The sequence below is a fragment of the Mastigoproctus giganteus genome, chromosome 4, assembly GCF_048544385.1.
Source record: "Mastigoproctus giganteus isolate SK-2022 chromosome 4, ASM4854438v1, whole genome shotgun sequence".
Taxonomy (NCBI): Eukaryota; Metazoa; Arthropoda; class Arachnida; order Uropygi; family Thelyphonidae; genus Mastigoproctus; species Mastigoproctus giganteus.
The window spans coordinates 80,720,193-80,739,035 of NC_143578.1; the positions used below are offsets into that span (position 1 = coordinate 80,720,193).

Genomic DNA, 18,843 nt, shown 5'->3' on the forward strand with positions numbered 1-18,843 from the left:
CAGATAAAAGAAAATTACCTCTCACCTTAAAAAGAATACTCAAACATAACTTTAAAATGAAAAACAACTGATTTATCAGTGAAATATATCAAATTAAATAAGTAAAATATTTGATAAAACTATGAAAGCAATTCAAATCTAGTGCTAATTTACCTAAATAAATAATTCTAAACACTGAAAATATTTTAATTTTTAGAGAGCTTTCAATCAACCAGATAATAAGTGAAACATAAAAGCAAAGAAAGAATAAAATGAATAATGAAATGTATGCAAATGCATATATGTGAACTTGTTAATTTACATCCAAATTGCACAATCTCAACTTCAAATTTCTTCCTTAAAGATATATTCTTAAAGGCTTGCAACCACATTTTCTTCCTGATTCTAATAAAATCTAGATATTTAAACATTTTGTATAATCAATTTTGTATATTATTATTTAACCATATAACAAGTCCATGATATCCTGATGTTCACTATTTCTGTGTTTCACATATAAAAAGAAATTCTCAAATTACAAATTTGTTTACCAATGATTTTGTGCCTCCGTGAATTTATGCAATAAACAAAATTACTTCATTCAAAAAGTTAGCAACTTTCATTCTGCTATTTAAAGTTGTCCAGCAAGATGAAATTAAATAAGAGTTACAAAATATGCACATATATATATATATACACACACACACATATACATACTGTATATATATACACACATAGCACACAGTTTTAGCATATACTGTAGCAACTGTTCATAAAAATATAACTTTTATTTTTTATAACTACCTCCATTTATTTTAGCAGCTAGTGCTGGATGGCTGTACAAAAATATAGAAGTAATTACTAGACCTGCTCCTATTACAAACTTCAAAGTAAGATGAAAATTGAATGCATAAACAGAGATAAAACATGAAAGCACTATGGCTAGAGATGTAGCAAAACCTTTGAGAATATTGTCTGCATATTTTACCACTACAGCAACCACTAGTCCTCCCACTGCTTGCAAAAGGATGACAATCCAAATTAAGGTGTTGTAGCCAAAGAAAAACCCTTTCTCAGTAACTTCCGAATAGTCACTAATAAAAGTTGTAGCAAGTCCAAATGGAATGGCAAAGGTACTCAGTTGTACATTTCTCATCCATACCGAAATATCACTACCTTTCAAAATTTTTTCAAAATACACTCCAGCAAATCCCGAAAGGCAGCATGCAACAACAATGGCCAAGAAACCAATCAATGGATACTGTTCTCTACCTGAAGGATTTGTTTTAGGTGCACTAATTTGAGCTAACTGAACTAAGGCAACACCAAGGAATAAGAGCAACAATGCCACCCACTGAAAAGGACCAAGCCGTTTACGCAGCATCACAACAGAAAATATTGCAGTGGTAAGAATTTTTAGTTGGTATGTAACCTGAAAAAGAAATAAAACTCTCAAGTCCAAAGATTACACACAACACAAATCAAGCAATTTATATTTCTGATAATAAAAGATAAAATGCTATTAAAAAAAACTGAAAGAAACTATATGTTTTCAACTTTGTAAAATATATGAAGTCAGCAAGAATAATACTGCTTAATCAAACAATGTGTATTTATTATCAAATGTTATTTGTTCTTGACAAAGTGTATTTCTTGCTGTTGTTGTTGTTATTTGGTTTTTAGGAGCATTAGCAACTAAGACCATATTGCTCCGGGAATATGCGGTGGTCATTCCCTGACCTTTCCGCATCCTCCGTATTTGGTGGCTCACGGGCTCGAACCCCGGTCTAATCAAGAAGCATGTGCTATGCAGTGCTGCTCCTGCCCACCTGGCTACGAAGGCGCCTGTATTTCTTGCCATATAACCCATAACCACCATAATTTAGCAATTATATAGGAAGAAAAATAACATTTTTTGAGGAACTGATTATTTCATTGTACATATCACATTACTTCTAATTATTTTTAAACAAAAGCATTTTATTATTGACTATTGTTTTCACACACGACTATTAAAAAGGTGAATCCAAAATATTATAATCATCTCAAAATTCATATACAAAAATATTATTCTAATTCATCTCCAAAACATCATGGTTACTGTTTGTTTGTTATTCGATTTTTAGGAGCATTAGCAACTAAGGCCATATTGCTCCGTGAATATGCGGTGGTCATTCCCTGACCTTTCGACATCCTCCGTATTTGGTGGTGATGGGCTCGAACCCCGGTCTAATCAAAAATAGTGTGTTACACACTGCTGCTCCTTCCCACCTAGCTACGGAGGCACCTCATGGTCACTGCTGCTGTCTGATAGTGAACTGTCCTTCTCAAACAGGATATCATTTTTGTGTCATTCAAGGCATTAACTGATGCCACAGTTCTTAATGACTTAACAATTGCCTTGGTCTTCACTGAATCTCAAGAATTTTTTTACCCTTTGGCACACCTGAGAAATTGTTGGTCCCTTGATACAATTAGTAGGTGTTAAGTTGTGGTGCCTTCATTCATTTAGCCCATTCTTCTTTCACAAAAGCTTTAAAAGGCTTGTTAATATACACATCTAGTGTTTGTAGTTGGCCAATAAGTCCACCTAGAAGAGGGGAGGTGTAAATGTTTACACCCTTCTCTTTGTGGCCTCTGTTTTATATGCACAAAATTGGTCACATACCAGTAGGGCTGGTTTCTTGAGCAGGACACTTTGACCACACTTTTTCTAACCATAGTTAGACTCCATCTTCATCCATCTATCTATCCCTTATGATAAACATGGTCAAAAATACCTGGTGGAATTTTTTCTTCTGGCAGAGTTTTTCTCTTGAAAATGAGGAGGTAGAAATTTTGTTCCACCAGCACAATATGCTAAAACAGTACTGAAGTGTGTCTTTTTGTGGCCTGATATCTTCAGTTACTGATTTTGTATCTTTAACATCCATACTTTTATTTGAGGGTACATCATCTATATTACCAATTTGGACATGCTCGTAGTTTGTGTACTTCCTAGCAATAATTATAAATCTGTGAAATTCCAAGATTTGGTTTTCATATTGTTCTGGCATTTTCTGAGCTATCCTTGTTCATATCCCCATAGCTAAGTGGTTTTTCTTTAAATCTATAACATGAACTTGCTGTGCCACCAAAATCAAGTCCCTTTGCTGCTGCCCTGACTTTTGCCTCCAAACCAATTGTTTTTGTTGACACAGTAATACCACAGTTCCTCTGCTCTATTACCCAGCTATTCAGTCCCACCCAATTTGCTGTTGGTTGACAAATGTTATGCTTGTTTATGATTGCCATACTGAGTTTATCCTCTCGATTCCACCACTTCTGGATCATCTTCTCTGTTGATGGTGGCCCAAAATATCTTTCTGCAGCTCTGTTTCCATGTTCCTTGTATAACTAATGACTTTTAATTTGTAGCCAATTGCATAAGCAAGCCTTTTATTTGTAGATGCCATTCTAATAGGATACTGGTAAAGTTAAAAAAAAATGTGCACATGCACAGCAGGTACAGCTACACCATGAAGACATTAGTACAGCTTCTTCATCCAGTCATGTAGCTCCCTGAGGAGCTGACCATCATCAATTTCCTCCAGATGCATCAATCTTGTGCTCTATGCCTGGCATCGCAAACTGTCATGCTCAGGTCACTGATCCCATCCCTCCACCTAGTTGTAGGTCTTCCTCTGCACTTCCCCTCAATTTTTCCTTCCATTATATTCTTCAACAGAAAGTTAAACCTTCTTGCTATGCATCTAAATTTTTGAGTTTTCTTCAGTTGATGCTATGAAGAATTTTAGGTCTGCCAATTTTATTCAATACCCACTCATTTGTTCTTTGATCAAGGTAAGAATTATGCAGTATTCTCCTGTAACACCACATTTCAAATGACTAAATTTTCTTCCTGTCAACTCTTTTCAGATTTCATCCTTCACATCCCTAAGTGGCAACTGGAAAAATTATCAAATCAATGATTCTTAGTTTCGTCTTTAGGGGAAGATTTTGATCTTTCCATAATTTCACCAGATCAGTGATCAATGTTTTAACAATCACTTGTCTTCTCTTTACATCATTTGAGCAGTCACCATTTTTTTAATTCTTGATCCTAAGTAATCAACTTCTTCGATATCTTGCCCATTAACCTTCACTTTACTGGAACCGAGATTATCACCAATCACCATAATTTTAGTTTTACTCACAATTGGAAACAATCCTTTGTTCTTACTTGGTTCACAAACCCTTCTTGGAATTGCAGATTAGCATAGTATCATCTGCATAACAAACATTGTTTATCTTCAGTCCTCCAATTTTGATGGCATTGTCTAAATTTTCCAAAGCTTCGTGCATGATGTCTTCGGCATAAAGATTAAAAAGCTGAGGTTGCAAAATACAGTCCTGCCTGACACCTTTACTGATTTTGAATAAGTCAGTTTCCCATGTTGGTTCTTACAGTTCCTTCCTGTTCCTGGTATAGCAGCTTAATCAGCTGAATTATGTGGATCGAGAACCCCATATTAAACATAGTTTCCTATAGTTTTTTCATGTTGAACACAAATGCTTTTGAATAATCTATAAAATGCAAAATGACTATAACTTTGAATTCTTTGCATTTTTAAACTACCAGACATAGACTTAAGATCTGATCTCTGGTTCTTCTGCCCTTTCTTCAAGTGTTCTTGAAATACAGACAGAGTGGTAATCAATGACACTAGTCTTCGTGGACTAATGTTATTAGTAGATTCCTCCAGGTTCAGTGTTGTTTTCTATATTTATTAATGACATTGATGAAAGAATATCAGGCTTAACGTCTAAGTTTGCAGATGATATGAAGGTTGGCAGGGTTGTTAATGTCACTAATGACAGTACGCTACTGCAAGAGGATCTAGAAACGTTGAGCAAATGGGCTGAGAGGTGGCAACTGAAGTTTAACATTGACAAATGTAAAGTACTGCATATGGGTAGCAGTAACCCCAAGTAACATATCAACTGTGTGGTACTACACTCAAAGTGGTAGAGAATGAAAAGGAGCTGGAATTGTGCAGTCAGATATGAAGCTTTCTGAGCAATACAGATGGTCTGCAAGAGTGGTGTCTTGTCAATGATATACAGGAATTTTTCTAGCAGGGATCAGGAGGTGATTATCTGCTTGTATAAGGCAATGGTCAGGCCACACCTTGAGTACTGCATACAGGTCTAGAGGCCTCATTTTAGGAAGGATGTAGAGCAACTGGAATGAGTACAGAGAATGGCAACCAGATTAGTGAAAGGAACAAAGGGTTGCTCTTACGAAGAAAGGCGTAAGATTTGCAAATTACAGTGTCTGGTGACTAGACATCTGCGAGGTGATCTGATTGAGGCATATAAGGCCTTGAATGGTTTCAGCAAGCTCAATGCTGATGGGATTCTTCCTCTTGCCCAGATTAATTGCCTGAGGTGACATAAATTCAAATTGAGGAAAGAGTTGTAGAATAGATGTGCAGAAATTTGCTTTTAGACAGCGTGTGGTTGATTGCTGGAACAAACTTCCATCTGTCGTAGAAGTCAACAGCTTAAATAAATTCAAGGCAGAACTAGACAAACATTTGGAGAGAATGAATGGGTAAAATGGAAAAAGTTTTTTTTTTTTTTTTTTTTTTGGCAGATGCTGTACAGCTAGGCCTCACATAACGCGAGTTCGATTAACGCGATATTTGGTTAACACTATTTTAAAAATGATACCACTTTTCACTTTACACGATGCAAATTTCCAGTTAACGCGATCTTTTTTCTTTTCTTATGCGATAGTTGAAAAAGATTTGAATCGCGCGTTAAGCTTACCGCGAGTCATACGGTCAATAAACAAACATTTGCCTGCTGCCCGCCTTGGTGTGTTCCATCAAGCATCGGAAGTAGACGTGTTTGTCTCCTGCTAATAAAGTCAATGCACACTTGCATTTAAAAATTCAAATTTTTAAATGAGCCAGATGAAAATGTTACCGCGAAGGAGATAACGGTAAAAGAATTAGATGAAATCTTTCGTATCGCATAGAACCTCAAACAAAAGGTTTGATGTTCTCTGTGATATTTATTTCGCCAGGGCCCAGAGAAGATTGTTGTCGGCTATCGGAAATTGATTGATGAAAAGAGAAAGTCAACACTGTTCAAATATTTCCGCAACACTGTTCAAATATTTCCGCAATATTTCATTTCTTCATTATGTATTTTATGTCAGAGGTTCCCAAAGTTTCTCTGTTCACGGCACCTTTAATGTCTCAGTAATTTTTTCAAGGCACACCCAGACCAAAAGAAATGCCTAACAGTTTCGTTTAGTAGTTAGGTACAAACAACTTAATAAGAAATGCTGAAACGGTGAACTACCTTGAGCTAGTAGTTTGTGCGGTGTCCGACAGATGTCGAGTATCGCTGTGTTTCCCTCGAAAATTTAAAATATTCCGCAGCGCACAGTTTAAGAACCGCTGTTTTATGCAATAAACATTTAATTCCATAATTATTTTCATTATCTTTTACATTATATACAGTTAAAAAGTTATTTAAAAGGTATTTTTAAAATTCTTTATGGACATTCCAGAAGGTCAAGGACCAATTATAATTTTTCCTTGGTTATTATATTCGATTAATGCGTTTCCGTTTTGCGCGATGCGCTCACGGGACGAATTAATCGTGTTAATCGAGGCCCGCCTGTATATGGTTGCTTTCTTACATCATATGCCTCTACTAATGCTAATTTTTGACCCTCCATGACCTTGCCAGTAAAAATGCCTATGGCTAAGTCAGAATCTGCTATGGTAATTAATTTCCAAAATGGATGTGGAAAATTTAAAAACTATTCGTAAAATAGATTTGCACATAACATTCTTCAACATGCATAGAAGTAATGACCTCAATACACAGATGTCAGATATACTGTATTGAAAAGCCATGTTTGGATTTTCAAATGTTGGCATAAAATTTAAAATAAACAAGCAAATTGTTTTATTTAAGTCAGAAGAGGGAAACACGAGTGTGGTAACATGCCTCAAATGCATTTTGTTTGAAATTAGAAGTTCTTGTTCTTGGATTCTCAATTTGTCTTTTTTCAAAACTTTTGGATCATGAACTGGATTTCAACATGAATCAGAGACCTTACTAGTGATTTCTTGTTGCACTTTTCAATTTAGTAACTAGGAAAAATGCTCATAATGCTTTTCTCATCTCACTTCTAACCTCCTCGTTAAATAGATCAAAGGTCGGCACTGTTCAACCAGTCTAGTTACACATACTTAACCAAAGACAACTAATGAGTACTCATATGCTTAAAAATGTACATTAGCTGAAACTATTTAAATCTATCTTTCTAGATAGTAGAAAATTTCCACCAAGTATTCATCCAATTTCAAATGCAAGCAGCTCCCTTTTCAGCAAAATGAATGAGATGACAAATGAATAAGATGACAAGAACAGCCTATTACTGCCAAGTGTTCAATTGCCTCTTTTAATACTCTTGCTACTCTAATTTTTAGGCCTAGCATAACGGCACTATAGTAAGCCTAACCGTTTTTTTTTTTTTTTTTTAAAGGAGTACCACATGCTTTGAGGTTGTTCAGAAAAAGATGTCTGATGTTATACCCTGTAGAGACATCTTCCAGTGCTGGCACTGAGAGCAAGCTGCATTCAGTTTGATGATGTTTTTTTATTATGAAGTCATCTCAATGAGAAATAGATTGGAATCACATTGATTACTGCTTTTCGTAGCAATCAAAAATGGCTAATTTTTTTTTAGAGCCATCACCACCTCTTCATTCCATATCCATGCAATTTCACTAACAATGTTTTTGTTCTTCCACAACCATATTTTTTTCCCAATTTCACTACTGGGAAACTGTTTAAAATTTTTAAACAGGTCCCAATAATTTATTTACAATTTACATGCTAATGTTATATGCTAATGAAACAGGTAATTTTTTTTTTATTATTATTAAACATATTTCTGAGCAATGCATCTACATGATCAGCAAAACTCAGAGGAAGAAAAGGTGCAAATAAACATTCAAAATGTATGCCATTATTACCACCATGAAATGCAACATCTATTTTTTTAAAATGTTAGACACATTACATTTCTCACCTTTCAAAGTGAAATATTATATGTACGTATGGTAAAAGGCAGATTTTACAATAAATGGCAAATCTCGCATCTGTCTTCTAAAATTCTGCATTACATTTCTAACACATACTTTCTAATACTGATGGTATTTGCAGTATTAGAAGGTATGTGTCACTATATATCGACGAACAGCAAGCCCAGTTTCACTGGTAGTTGCCAGTGAAAACTCCTTTGTATACGGAATGTTGTAGGTAGCATTGTCAAGGTGTAAATGATAAAACAGCACCAAAATTTCCATACACTATAAGGGCATAAAGAATGTTGTGTTTAAAGAAAGTGGGGGGGAAGGGGATCTGGAAAATGCTTCAAGGGGCCTCAAATTTGTATTTATTTTTTTAAATTATATGAATCCTCACCAATCACGGGGGTTAGAGACTAGCAAACTTTGCATCGGCAAAACTGAGAACATAAATACTTAAAATAAACAAGGAAAAAGGAAGAGCCACATTCCATGTATTTCCACACAATCTGAAAGACAGTGGTGATTTTTAGCTAAAAGAGATAGATGCAAAGGAGGTAAATGCAATGGAGATAAAAATCAGCTTAAAGAAGTCTGACTAAAGGTTTCATTCTTTCTATCTAATTTCTTTATAGAGTTCTTTATATGAACACATACTTGCTCAGATATAATATACAATACACCATATGAAACAGCATATGAACAAAACAAATGTATGCAGTAAAAATACCTAAAACAAGAAAAATCATTAATAAATTTATATATTTTTTTTACCAGAAGTTTTTTTATAAACTTTAACTAGTGGCAGTGTGATAGAGAGCACCTGGAAAGTGCCTTCCTGAAACAATCCCACATTAAAGGAAGTTATGTAATAATATTTGAATGTGTATATGTTCTTTACTTGATACCCCCCCTCTTAAGATTACTAAATATTACATAGTGCAATGAAGATCTAATTGAAAAAGGATGAAAACTGAGGATAATGATTTGCTATTTAAATGCTGGAACATTATAATGAACACTATTTATTATATAGTGAGAGAAACTGAATGGAACCGTTGCACAAGCCCTTCACAGCCAGAAGGACCCCAGGAGAAAAAAAAAAAAAAAAACTCTAGCTGAGAAATTCAGTTGCAATTTCTCAGCCAAAGTTTTAATTTTTTTGGTTGGATTATATGTATATGAGGCATATAGTTGAATTGAAAGGACGTGGCTCAAGCGTTTACTATTTCTTCAGGAGTAGAGAGCTCCTGCCCATTCCCGTTGAGAAGTAGAGGGGTTAAAGAGAAAATTTACCATTTAGTTACTTTATTTTTTTCAACTGGAATATTATAATAAATACTCTTTATTATACAGTGAGAGAAACTGTTTGCATTCAAGTGAAGAATACTGAATATAACCATTCCAATACTATTACATAATCTCCCTTTAATCGGTAACTCAATTCATTTCCCTAGAACAGACGTTACGCTAACAGATCTGTTATTATTCATATCACTTTTTTTTTTTATTCCCTTTGTGAGTTCAGGATACATCTGCATATCTGCAGGAACCTCCCCTAATTCCAAGGATGCTCTCATAATTATGGCAAAGGGTTTGCTTACCACCTTTGCTGCCTCCCTTAATATAACTGGATAGATTCCATCCTGCCAAGACACTTTTTTTTTTTTTATGTCCAGAGAAAATCATTTAGCTCCAAGTTAGAGTTTGATAAACTACTGGCATCCCCTCTCCTAAAGAATTCTTCATATGCGAATGTAGATGCAAAATACCTATTCAATTTGTCAGCAACCTGAGCAGGGTCATCAACAGTTAACCCACTGACATCAAGTGGTCCAATGTGATTCAACTCCTTCCTACTACTGTTAATATAAGCATAGAAGGCTTTGCTGCTTTTATTTGCATTCTTTGCCAGACCTCTTTCTGATTTGATTGCAGACTAATTTATATTTACCATAGGCTTCTGTTCCACCTGATAATTTATATGCATCCCATGCACTTTTCTTCTCTACCATGTGTCTCAATAGTTCATCTAACATCCATTTAGGTCTAAGCTTTGAACAGTATTTCTTCGTTGGTATGAAAAGCCTAGTACCTTCTATTATTAATTCCCTGAACAATGCTTCCCATGTAGAATTTGGTGTTGGTAACAACATCCATTTGTCCCACTGCACAGAATTTAAAAATGGTCTGAAACCACTGTAGTCACCCTTAGGAAGCAAAAACCTTTCCCTTTACCCTTGATAGTAGTTATGTCTTTAATTAAATTCCACATTAGTACACTGTGATCACTGCCAACCAGTGGATCTTTTACCTGCAGATTCTTAATGCATGAAGAATTACTGCTGATAATCAGATCAAGAGTATTGCTTCCTCTTATTGTCCTCTAACATGCTGCTGTAAAAAACAGTTATCCAAGAAATCTACAAAACTCTTGCTAGTGTGTGATTGACCAACCCACAAATTCCAATCAACTCTGGACAGTTAAAATCCCCATTATAAGACATACTGATTTACTGGCCCACTCTTTCTTTGGTATACTCATCACAGTCATTAGGCCTATAATCCACTCACAGTTTTGTTTTTCCAGTACTTATATCACACCAAACTAACTCAACATTACACTGGCACATTCAACGATGCAATATTAAATCTTATGCTGTGCATCCAGCCACCTATGTTGACTGGATGCACACTGCCTTAGATTTAATATGCTTCTTAACTAAGAACATAACCCCTCCACCCCTCCTGTATACACTGTACTCCCCATATTCAAATTCAACATCGCTTATGTCTGAGTGACACCATGTCTTTGATATTCATACAATGTCTGCATTTGATGACTTAATCAGTATATAAAGTTTATTTACAATGCTTCTGGCTTTAAATGTACATCAGCAGTTCCCAACTGGTTGTTCGCACTGAAAATTCTGATATGCCGTCTGCTTAGATTTACATAAGTGTATTTTTGTAAACTACAAAATAGTTTAATGTTAATTTTTGCAGATCCGTTCAAAATTTATATTTAGTTGTGGTTTGAGTCTCGCATCCTCACATAGCAAGCATGCATGACAGGATGTTAGTGGGGGGGTGGTTTGTGTGCAAACATACCAATATGTAACAACACCATTCAGCTGTGGTAAAAGGTTTATAAAAATAACAACTAATAATAAATGAAGATAGAACAAAGTAAAATAAAATTTTAAAAAAAAGTAACGCCAACGAAAGAAACCACATCTTCCGAAATTTTTTAATTAGTTTACTACCTTATAGTATATTGTGTTAAATAAATATATTTTCCATACTAATTTTTTTTTCATTATCAAAGACCATTGTTATGTATAAGTATTTAATAAGTTTATATTATTATGCAATATCACTTATAAAAATATAGTATTGGAAATATTTTATAATAAAAATTCAGAACTATATGATTTCAGAGAAATCATATATATATATATATATATATATAGGGGCTTAGTGGTTCACGATAAAAATATTATGTTGAAAGGGGTTAGTGAGTCAGTTGGGAACTGCTGGTGTACATGGACATGTTCTTACTCTTAGCTACCTTAACACAGCCCATGTATTTACCTGTTCAATGATAACCCAGGGCCTGAAATCCCCAACATCTTGCTTCCCAGGCTCCTGCATGGTCTAATAGAAGCAGTGAAAGAATCACTTTCACCTCTGCTTATAGCTCTAGTTAGTCTATTAGGCTGCATATCTCCTCAAGCTAGCAGTTTTCCAACACACCTATTATGCCTATTTAAGTGTATTGCACCCCTGTAAAAAGAGTCCACTATTAACAAGCACAGACCACACTGAGAAAAATTCTACCCTATGATCCTTGCACATTCTCTCCAGGGCCAAATTGACTGATAAGGCTCTCAACATGTACTCCCTCCTATCATGTCTGGGTAGAATTGCAGGCACTTTAAAATTCAATCCTAACTTGCGACTTTTTCCCAACGTTGTTCTATACTTGTTAAGTCCTTAGATCTCATATTCTAATATCATTAGTGCCAATGTGTACAATAATATCTTTTGTGCCCTTAAAAGATGATACCTGTTCTATAACATCATCTACTTCTGCCCTAGCAGACACACCCTGGTCCTATTCCACCTATCCTTGCACAACATATTTCCCATTTCCCTGAGAAACAAGTCAACAACAATAACTACCTCCTGTGTGACTAGTGCATTCTGCCTTGGAGATTGCCACTGTATTGTACTGTCTGATGTTCAAGTGTGAGCTCTGGCATTCAGTTGGGCAGATGAAAGCTTGATGGGCTCTCCCATTTTAATTCCTTTCAGGGCATCGACCCTACTCTTCAAACTCTCATAAACACCAGTCAGAATGCTGAGTTGGCACCTAATTTCTTCACATGCTCTGTACTGAACACACACCTTGGTTGTACCACGTCCTGTTCCAGAAATGTCTGCAACAGAACTTTGTGGAACAGATAGTGTTTATGGGGGAATGGGGAGGGGGGGAAAATGGCCGCCCTTATTAAGTGAAGAAAACCAATGTCACAGTTTACTGTTGTCACCCCGCCTCCAAAAAAATTCACTGATGTGTAACAAATGGGCAAGTCTTATTCAAGTACATACAGGGCTCTCAACACTTTCACTGCCTCAACACATATGCATAAACTGGCAGTAGGAGTGATCTGCTGAAATTCACAACTGCGTTCAGTGCATATGAGAACCATAAATGTAAGAGCATATGAAATTAACAACTACTCGGTACTGGCGCAATGACTGAATGCTTTGCAGTAATGCTTACTGTTTGTTTACAGACTTGTACACAGTTTTTTTTTTTGCCTGTGTTGATGTTACTTTACATATATGAATAAATTTTTTATAAAATTTTAAGACTAGTTCTGATTTACAACTCAGCACAAAAGTGTGTGCTTTCAGTGAATTCCAAAACGTTTAATTTTTAATCATTGTGCATGAGTTTTCAGAATGCTACACATGTTAGAAATGTTTTTTTTTTTTAACAACATTCCAAAAATTACAGCACATAGAATGTTTCTCTCAGATTTGGGTGGCAGCGAACATGTTAAAAAGTTAGGCCTTCATCTCTGTCATATTTGTGTAATGGAAAAAAGTAATCAACAAAATTTTTAACAAAAAATCTCACTCCATATTATAATTTTTGTAGTGGGCTAGTAACTAATACTGAGGCATGAGTATGGTTTAAGCAACACAAGTCAATACTAGCTCAGAAAGCTTACTGATCAGAATCAGTTGCTGACAATCAATCATATCAACTGTTTATTGTTCAATCTTAACCAATGAGAAACAGGGCAAAAATCATCTATTTCCAGTGTGAACACAATTTTCTTTTCAATATAAAATATTTCCCTTATGAGAGTACTTCATTATGGAAATAAATCAACAAATGCCAAATGATCCAGCATTGATTCAAGACCCACAACAGAATAATCAAGTGCAAAGAATTCTTTATTAAAAAGGATTTAGTTCTATCATCAGGAAAACAGGTAACATTTTATGTAATAAGAATAGGTGGACTAAAACCAAAGTATAATCTGCTGGGAGCAAAAATTAATGTCGCAAACAGACTGTCAGATTTTAAGGGGTGGGGGCTTAGTGAGCATTATTATTCATGTGGAGACTAATGATATTAAGCACACAAACATAATTTATTGAATAAATATAGGACCATGCTAAAAAAACTGCCACTAGTTAGGGCAGAATGTGTGTCTGCAATTCTGCCCAGACACGACAAAGGATTTTATGGATTAATTCCAGACTTGAAGGACTCTGCAAAGTTTTTGGGAGGGAAATTTCCATCAGAGTGGCCTGCACAAGGTAAGAATGAATGTTTTGTAAAAACAAGATACATTTGAACATAGGTGGTATAATAATTTCTGCCAGTATCACTGAGGATATCTTAGGGATTCAGAGGAACTGCTAAGGAGTACAAGATATTACAGGTACACAGTTATCTAATGACATGGGGTCAAAGTAATACTTGTACTCATCTCAAGCCAATATTAGTAAGATGTAGATTTTCTGAGGATAGTGATAGTTCACATGAATGGGATGCTAATGCTAGAAAACAAGCTTAAATAACTTCAAGGGGCATGTCAGGGTAGTTTACATGCCCTGTGAACACTTAGTCTGAACTGTTTACAGTAATGGCAGAGAGTTTAGTCAATAAAATGAGTGAATACAAATCCCTGGTTAGGAAAACTAACACTGGCATAACAGGGATAATGGAAATGTAGTGCCACATAGAAAAAGGGGATGAGCTTCCCCTATTTCCAGTCTTCCCTATCCTTCCTAAATACATTGTATTTAGGAAGGATAGGGTGGTGTGGTTATGCTTCTTATCAAAAGCAGCCCGAGTGCAACAAAAGCCTTCCCTGATTCAGAAGTTACGCATGCTAATATAGAATCTGTAAGCTATCATAATCTCCTTTTCTTGAAATTAAAACCTATTCCTCTGCCTTTAACAACTGCTACCTCTGTCTTCAGCATCCAACTTCACACTCCGTTAAGTACTTCCTGTTAATATTCCTGTACTGTCAGCCCCATGATATCATCTTATTTGCGGATGATCAAATCTAGAATATTCTTGCTCCAAGTACTTTCCTTAACATGGCAATACAAATAAATAGTAATCTAGTTGATTTAAAAATTTTGTTCCCCGTAGTGAGTTTCTTCTTACTTGTTCCAATCAATAAGTGGAAAATTGATACCCATAATAAGATATTCACACTTGCTAGATCATTTTATTTGCATGTAGAGGCTCTCATCATAATCCTGACATTGTTGTGGTCAATAGATTATTCCTACCTTTGCCATGGGATTTTTTTTTTGGTAGTTGTTGCCGCATCGGCTTCTGTGGCCATAATGCACCTCCCAAGGTTTTTGCAGTACTTTGATCCAAGCCCGATGCGGGATTCGAACCCGCGACCTTTGGGTTGCCAGGCAGGCACTTCACCCACCCGGCTAGCCCCGTCGGCTTGCCATGGGATTTATTAATTGGAGAGATAGCTCACAGAGCAAAAACACATTAGAATTATGGTATACCCTTAAAGCAATAGTCACAGAAGTCTTGAATGCATATATATCTTTAAGAAAGTAAAGCCCTAGAAGGATATTCCAAGACGGATGAAAAATGAACTAGTGAGTTTAATATAACAGAAGACAGCATGGAAAAGTTAGTAATAAAAAAAATATATTGAAGCTTATAACAGCTGTACACTGATCTGTAATAGTACCACAGAGAAAGTTAGAGAAGGTCTGCTGGCAACGGCAGATTATGAGAAATTCTTGGCAAAGGGCAAGGACAAAGGATTATATACACCATGTGAAATTAATAATGTAATTTATTAGGATGTTCACCTAAATTACTATACATTAAGGTGACATTTCAGGTATCTTACCAATACCCATTGTCAGACAATGCTGTTGGGGAAAATTACAGAAAATAGAAAGGGTTACAAATTTGAATAATTTGGAATATTACAGTTACAATTACCAATAATACAATTATACTTACCAATATTACAAATTACAATTACCAATATTACAATTACAGTTTATGATTCTAAAGTATTAAGTTTGGAATTACTGTTACAAAAGAAAACAGGAAGTCTAAGGTAAATACAAAGATATTAAATTCTTACCTGATGATAGACTCCGCTTTCCGATGCTCCCAAAGCCTGGAGTGCATACAGGCAAGAGATGCTGCCAGCAGTTAATTTATAGGTGAGGAATTAACTCCATCAGCCAGTCGGATAGTGTAAAGTTTTTATCCTGGATCCTGGTGTAATTCAGGACTACACCAGAACCCTCAAATAAAAGAAAGCGTAAAGTAAGAACCCAGGATCAAAACTTGACACTATCTGATTGGCTAATGGAGTTAATCCCTCACCTATAAATTAAGTGGCAGCGCCTCTTGCTTGTATGCACATCAGGCTCTGGGAGCATGGCAAGAGGAGTCTAACAGCAAATAAAAATTTAATCTCTTTGTATTTACCTTTGATTTCCTGTTTTCTTTTGTAACAGCAATTGTAATATTGGCAATTGTAATTTGTAATATTGGTAATTATATTATAACTGTAACATTAGTAATTATAATTGTTTTATTGGTAATTGTAACTGTAATAGTCTAAAAATATTCAAATTTGTAACCTTTTCTATTTTCTGTTTCCCCCAACAGCATTGTCTGATGATGGGTATCCGTAAGATACGTGAAACATCACCTTAAAGTATAGTAATTTACGTAAACAGCCTAATAAACTATATTATTAATTTCTCGTGGCATAAAAGTGGTATTAATATAATAACAACCTTAATGGAAAAAACCAAGTAGCCAAAGGAGTTTTTCACATATACAAATAAAAAAAATAATAATAAATAAATCAGGTGTGACCCTTCTGTAATGGGTGCAGGAAAGTCTTAGATAACCCAAATGATGTTGCAGATGAATTGTACTTGGCATTGATATTTACAGAAGAGAGAGACCCTTTGTGGTGATGAGAAACTGTGAGGAAAAGCAGGAAAGGATGAAATTAGTATATCCAAATTTCAGAAGATTACTTATTATTATAACTTACAAGCCTAAAGCAAGAAAGGCTCCTAGAGATGTACATACCCAGCAATTTTGAGGGAGGTGGTAAGAGAATGCAATTAATCTTAATCACTGGACTCTGGAGAAATTCCACTGGAATGGAGAAGTGCTAATGTACTGCCAATACATAAAGGTAGTTCTAGGAGAAGTGGGTAACTACAGACTGGTCAGTCTCTTCAGTGGTAGGGAAAATCACACAGGCAATAATCAAGAGTGCAATAAAGATTCATTTACTTAGAAATGGAATTCTGAATGAAACACTGTTTTGTAAAGGGAAAATCATGTTTAACTAGCCTGGTTAGCTATTTTGACAGAGTCACTTATGAGCTGGATACAGGAAATAATTTCAACATTTTTTACATGGATTTCAGCAAAGCAATTTGATTCAGCCCTCCCGCATGAGAGGTTACTGTAATAGGCTGGAACATGTTGGAATCACAAGGAAAATCTTTAGATGGATCACAGGATGGCTGCAAGGCAGAAGGCAAAGGGTTATAATTAATGGTTATTCTTCTGGACTAATGTAAGCAGTTCCCCAAGGATCAGTACTGGGACCACTGTTGTTTTTAATTTTTCTAATTGATCCTGATGAAGGGATACATAAGCTTCTTCATGATGACTTAGACTTCTTGTTGGTCAGAAAAGTGGCAGCTATGTTGTAATACAGCAAAATGAAAGTGTGATATTTGGGAAATAGCAACCCTAAAATAAATGATACACAGTTATTTTGGGGTTTAACTAAAACAGTAGAAGAAAGGAATTTGGGAGTTATGGATGGCAATCATACATAAAGTTCTCTGTGCAGTGTAGATAATAGGTGAGGAGTCCCATGATGTTTTGTTGGTGATTTATCACAGATTTACTTGTAGAGATAAGGAGGTTACAATCCCACTGTGTTCAAGTATGGAGACTTGCACTTAAAGAAGTGCATCTAGCTTCTGGAAAGGATCTAACAACAGGCAACATGCCTGGTGAGACTGGCAAAAGAGCATCCATATGAGGAAATACTTTTCAAATATGTGGACTGCAGAACTTGGAAACTAGACATCTCGAGAGACTTGACTGGGGGTGTATAAGACTGAAAGGTGACAGTAAAATGAATGAGGATGGAATTTCCACTGTTTAAACAATTCTAGAACTAGGAGGGCCATAAATTCATATATGGGGAAAGGTTTAGAGGTTTTAATTACTGGAATAAGTTGCCTCCATGGATGACTGAGGCTGACAGCTTGGGGAAATTCAAAGTTCAACTGGACAGACACCTATGCCATGAGGGAGTCAAATAGGCAGTTTATTTTTTGGCCAGTTACAGCAAAAGTCTAGGGCTTCCTTGAATCTTATGGCTAATGCTAACATTCAAAATACAGATCAAAAGAACATCAGAAATATGTATATATCAGAATGCATACATATATCTGGCAGCTAAGACCCTGCAGAGATCAATATGATTTGCAATATTGTGTTCAAAGTTTTCCACAAAATATCCACAAGTTTACAGTTTTCTGCCAGAACCTACATAACTTTTATATAAACTTTGCTTGCTCAAAAAAGTAGGCTTTAGCCCTGACAAAATATGCAACATAAATAATTATACATCCATGTTGTAAGAAATAGGTTAATATACACTTTTAAATCTTCAATTTATCTTTTAATTATTGACCTCTACCAAATACAAAATTTGTTGTAAATCACTCATCAAAAATACATTTATTACATTAGTCTGTTTTGTTGAGTAGGGGTTTGATGACCAAAGTATGCTGTGAACAGAACCCTCACCCACCAGTAAATTCAATAAAAAAAAATAGGACAGCAAACAATTTTCCTTATAATGGCATTAAGGTAAACACAACTAAAGCTTAGGTGAATCTAATCAAAAATAATATATTCTGGAGTATCTAGGAATAAAATAATAAGGTAGTTAATAAAATTTAATATAATAAAGGGAATAAGAATATATTACCTGACATGTTGCTGCATCTAAATGTGTAGCTCCAACATAAATCAAATTATTCTGAAGTGTATAAACAAGTGATGGAATAGCCACCTAAGGAGAGGAGGGAGGAAAAAAAGAGCATTAACAACAAAATATTTAAAATAGCAGAACAAAGAAAATTAAGAAATTACCGGCAAGATGATATTTGGGGATAAAAC

General features: G+C 35.3%; 1 protein-coding gene across 1 annotated transcript in view; it reads right to left on the reverse strand.

Moving 5' to 3' along the window:
• Positions 1–18,843, reverse strand: part of LOC150086865 (UDP-N-acetylglucosamine transporter-like) — a 103,136-nt gene that overhangs the window by 21,352 nt on the left and 62,941 nt on the right. The window contains exons 4-5 of the mRNA XM_090372303.1: positions 18,653–18,736; positions 784–1,411 (exon numbers count right to left, since the gene is read on the reverse strand). Of these exons, the coding sequence (XP_090228429.1) occupies positions 784–1,411; positions 18,653–18,736 (712 nt within the window). The remainder of the gene's footprint in view (positions 1–783; positions 1,412–18,652; positions 18,737–18,843) is intronic.